General features: G+C 41.6%; 1 protein-coding gene across 1 annotated transcript; it reads left to right on the top strand.

Moving 5' to 3' along the window:
• The first annotated feature begins 402 nt into the window (after positions 1-402).
• On the top strand, positions 403-4,431 carry CFL2 (cofilin 2). The gene is made up of 4 exons (XM_043555973.1): positions 403-686; positions 1,760-2,067; positions 2,185-2,261; positions 2,344-4,431. The coding sequence occupies exons 1-4, from the start codon at positions 684-686 to the stop codon at positions 2,454-2,456; spliced, it is 501 nt and encodes a 166-aa protein (XP_043411908.1). The 5' UTR covers positions 403-683; the 3' UTR covers positions 2,457-4,431.
• The last annotated feature ends 498 nt before the right edge of the window (positions 4,432-4,929 follow it).

Raw genomic sequence — 4,929 nt, 5'->3', positions numbered from 1 at the left:
ACTACCCGATTTCCCCCCGTTGTTATTATGTCAACCACAGACTTGGGGAAAGTGATTTTCCACTTCTGTTTATCATTTTGTTTTTGCTGAGTAATTAAGTCAACTGGGGTAACCCTCCCGCCCCCCTAGTGTTTATTCTCATTTAACTGGAGTAAGAAAATTGAAACAATTCACAGCATCTCAAGTGGGTTTTCCAAAATGCCTCAAAACACTGGACTCTAACCCCTTCGGTGGAAACCACAGGTGAATAAAAGAAAGACACCTTGGAGCACCGTTCCCCTCGCCAGCGCCCAATCCCGAGAGCAGCGCCCCTCGGGGAGCCGAGCGCCTTCCCGGGCCGGCTGACGGGTGGCGGCCCGGGCCGGAGGCGGCTCTGCCAGGCCCCCGGGCCCTAGCCACAGCCGCGCAGCCGGCCAGGCCCGCAAGGCGCGCGCGCCAGGGTCAGGTCGAGGACGCGGGCGGGGCCGGGAGGCGGAAGGGCCGGCCCGGGGCGTGTCCACGTGACTGCCCCGCCCGCCGCCCGCCGCCTGCAGCCCCCCAGCCACCGCCGCCGCCTCCGCCTCTCGGGCTGCAGCTCCCGGCGTGCCCCGCACTCGCCGCTGCCCGCCCGCCCCTCCCTCTCCTCCTACCAGTGCCACAGAGCCGGAGCCGGAGCCGCCGCCGCAGCCACAGCCGCGGACACTATGGTAAGGTGGGCGCGCCGGCCCGGGGGGCTGGGAGCGGGGACGCGTCGAGCAAAAACCCTCGCACGGCCTTGCAGGACCCTGGGAGTGAGGCCGCCATTTTAACCTGCTTTAGGCCTTAAAGGTGGGGGCTCCTGCGCTGCGTCCGGCCCCGCTGCTTTCTCTCCAGCCAGCCGGCCGGCCTACCCGCCCGTCGTCAGGCCAGGCCCTGCCGCTTTTCGGATTCCTGAGGGCGAGGTGGGCGCGCGCGTGGGTCGGGGGGTCGGGGCCTAAGTCGGACAGGCGCCTCTGGAGAGGTCGGGATACTGGGAGCGGCGGCCGGCGGCGCGGGGCTCATCCCGCGCACGCCGTGTTTGCGCGGGGCTTCCTTATTTTACTCAGCGCTCGTCTCTAAAATTGGTACGTGCCTCAAAGCCCTTGTTGAAGACTTTCGGTTTAAGGGTCTCGGTGCCCTGTAATAAAACCCCTACGAGGAGTTCAGGAGGTGAGAAAACGCTTTTAAAAATGCTTTCTCGCCGTAAAAAGCTTTTACACTAGCTCCGTTAGTTTTTAAGTGTCGGCGTTTGAGCTGTGAGGCAATTATGTTGTAGCCGTGGGCGGATTGGAGTTCACACTTGATTCTCTTTCCTTATGAGGAAACGGCACTGGCTAGGATGACTTTAAAGAAAAAAAATAGTAGAAGCTTTAACTGAAATCCAAAAGTGTTTTTTTAAGGCCTGCAGAGTTGACACAATACAGAAGGTATTTTTGCTGCTGCTCCTGAAGCTCTGACATCACCCAATGAAATAGGAAACATTTCAGGGATGGAACAGCTTGTATTTGTCCCTTTCCCTCTACCTTCCATTTACTTCAACCTCCAAACCCCTTTAAAAAGGATGAATGGGACAGGATGAGTTAGACTCCTTTGGGTGTATCTCATACACTGCTACTTAAAATGTGGCAGATCTGACTGGACTGCTTGTACTGTAGGATGCAATTTTTGGTGTCCAGATTAAAGTGAATCCTCTCTAGGCAAACAGTAATTTTGGTTAAAACCAGAATACTTGTTCTGAATTACTGTTCTTTTTTTATTTCAGGCTTCTGGAGTTACAGTGAATGATGAAGTCATCAAAGTTTTTAATGATATGAAAGTAAGAAAATCTTCTACACAAGAGGAAATCAAAAAAAGAAAGAAAGCCGTTCTCTTCTGTTTAAGCGATGACAAAAGACAAATAATTGTAGAGGAAGCAAAGCAGATCTTGGTGGGTGACATTGGTGATACTGTAGAGGACCCCTACACATCTTTTGTGAAGTTGCTACCTCTGAATGATTGCCGATATGCTTTGTACGATGCCACATACGAAACAAAAGAGTCTAAGAAAGAAGACCTAGTATTTATATTCTGGTGTGTAAAAACAAAAGAAAAAGTACTTTTAAAATGCAAGGATTGTTATTAACATAGTCAGTTTTGCCTTTGTTATTCTTTTAAGTGGGATTCAACGATTTTTTTTTTTTTCTGTAGGGCTCCTGAGAGTGCACCTTTAAAAAGCAAGATGATTTATGCTAGCTCTAAAGATGCCATTAAAAAGAAATTTACAGGTACAAACGTTAAAAATTTTGTACAAAGGAATTATTCTTTCTTAATTATAAGATTTAATGCTATCATGTTTTTCCTTTTTAGGTATTAAACATGAATGGCAAGTAAATGGCTTGGATGATATAAAGGACCGTTCAACACTTGGAGAGAAATTGGGAGGCAACGTAGTAGTTTCACTTGAAGGAAAACCCTTATAAAATGCCAGTCAAGTGCCATCTGGATCTTAAGGAGCTTCCATTTCTCCAGCTCAATCAATTGAAATAGTGTTAGGTGTTTTTTGTTTTTGTTTTTGTTTTTTTTTCTCTTCCCACTGGGTCCTTCCAATACAGTGAATGAAGGAAATACCATTCATGTAAGCAGCCTATCAGTGATTGCCATTAGACTGTTTAATACTGTTACTTTTATGTAGAACCCAAGGAATGCCTTCCCGTCATATTTTAGCCAAAACAACTGGTTATATGCCTCCCTTGCAGCAAGCACTACAATGAAAGTGATTGTCAATGTGAATAGCTTAGAATACTGCAAAGGGTAAGCTGATTGAATGCCTTGAAAGTATTATCCACTGGTCAGATGGTAAACTTTATTCAGTATTATTTATAGTTGCACTTGATTGCAGTTTTGTGAGGCTCGAGCATTCATACACCTCACCTGCCTTGGCAAGCCTATTTTTGTGACATGGCAGCACAGATATAACACTATGCATTGAAAGCACTTTTTTTGTAATGAGTTTAACTCACCCTCCCTCCCCCAAAAGGAATGCCAATTAGGTTTTGTTAACGGTGTCATCAACTTATCCTAGTACCTCAGTATTCATTCCTGTTACCTGCATATCTTAAAAGAAACAGCTGTTAATGCCTTTTTGTTTTCCATTGAGTGTACACTACTGAATAAGTGTAGGAGTTTATGTTTACCATGTAAGTTTTGCAACACTAAAAATATTTTGAATATCAGTCATGATGGCAATTTCTGTATAAAAGAGCCTTAAATGGAACATTGTTTTTGAGATCAAACTCCCTACCCTCACAAAAATGGCCACGTTGCAATAAAAATTGTGGCATATTACAGAACGTTGCCTTGTTTTCCTTGGACATTTTGCAAAATGTTATGTGAAGCAACTTTTAGAGTAAACAGCTATTACTAATCTTTGCACTGTTCATTTAAGAATTTTTTTGTACAACATTCATGCATGATATTTTCCAGTTTGTTGAGTTTAAAAAATATTCTATCCTAAAGCCAACAAATAGAAAATATTGTTACAGAGGGATACTTTTATAAACATTAGTTTATTTATTTCCTTATATGTTAATATGAAGATCAGAAGTTATTTTTTGCACTTTGACATATTCTTCAATACCAGATTTGTTTTCTGGATAAATTAGGGTAGTTATTTTTTAATTCACGTTTACGTTTCTAAGTAACTGAGTAGTAGAAGCAGGAAGCTCTTAACTGCATATTTGGTCATGATGAAAGTAATTTATAAAATGTCCTTCAAAAGTTAATAATACTTCTCGTGTTTAGGACCTTTCATTTCAGCTATTATTTCTTAATACATCTTGCAAATTGGGAAAAAAAAATGATGTAGCAATCTTAAGTATTAGTAGTGAGATTTGGCTGTGGTCCAGACTGCTCTCCTTATAGAGAATTTGATCTGCTCAGTGTGAGCAGTTTGCTGTTAGCCAGAGCTATTTATGGCAAACACATGCTTTTGTATCTTGTCATAGTTATCCACAAATGGCAAAACTGGACTTGATTCTACTGGTATGCAAAACAGGCATGCTAGTAAGCAGTCAATCGTGGCTTAGAACTTAACCCCATAGCTCTGAAGAATGCTCTTATCAGAAAACAGGAAACAAAAATTCTTCCTTTTTTTTTTTTAACATGTGTTAGTAACTTGAGTACAATTAGGTATTTTCCCATATTATCAGAAGATTTTTAAAGGTGAAAACAAAAGTAAGACTTAAATGTTTAGGCTTCCATTTAAAATATGAATGGCTTGGGATCTTTTGCACTGAGCTATCTTATTTCAGGCTTCCAGCTGTCTCTTTGAGTTATCCTGGACATTTTGATGGTTTTTTGGTAAGGCTGAACTCATAAGGAAAGTATGAGAATACTGACATATACTGAACCGTATATGTAACTGATTCTTAGAATTTTCATTATTTTCCTCATTCTTCTAGAAAAATAAGGGACTTTAAGTTACGTAGTACTGTTTGTTTTTATAGCTGACTTACCAACTTTCTTATATGCCTCATATAGTAATAATTTCAGAGATTATTGCTTTAAACTGTGGTACTTTGATTTGTTAGACTGACAGAACTGAGTTCATCTTTGAAATACATCTTTGTGCATAGAGCCAAAAATAATGATAAAATTAATGGTTCACATGTTACTTGAGACTAATTTGGCATTTGAAATGATTTTATTTTACAATCATTTACAATGAAACAATGTTCCAGTTAGCTTTAAAAGGTATACGGTGCTAATTAGTAAAATATTGAGGGCAATATTTTACTGCTAGCTTGCAAAATTATAAGTGTTTAAAAAAATAAAATGTATGAAAATATATAAAGCTGTTGAGATGTGTTTACTTATACTTCAGAACACTAAAATTTTAAAAACTGATGTTGCAGATCAAAGAGGCACCTTTATCTTTAGTCTTTTTTTAGGGTT

The sequence above is a fragment of the Prionailurus bengalensis genome, chromosome B3 (assembly GCF_016509475.1).
Source record: "Prionailurus bengalensis isolate Pbe53 chromosome B3, Fcat_Pben_1.1_paternal_pri, whole genome shotgun sequence".
NCBI classification, from domain to species: Eukaryota; Metazoa; Chordata; class Mammalia; order Carnivora; family Felidae; genus Prionailurus; species Prionailurus bengalensis.
The sequence above is the reverse complement of the archived record's forward strand: the minus strand, read 5'-3'. Positions and strand labels throughout refer to the sequence as shown.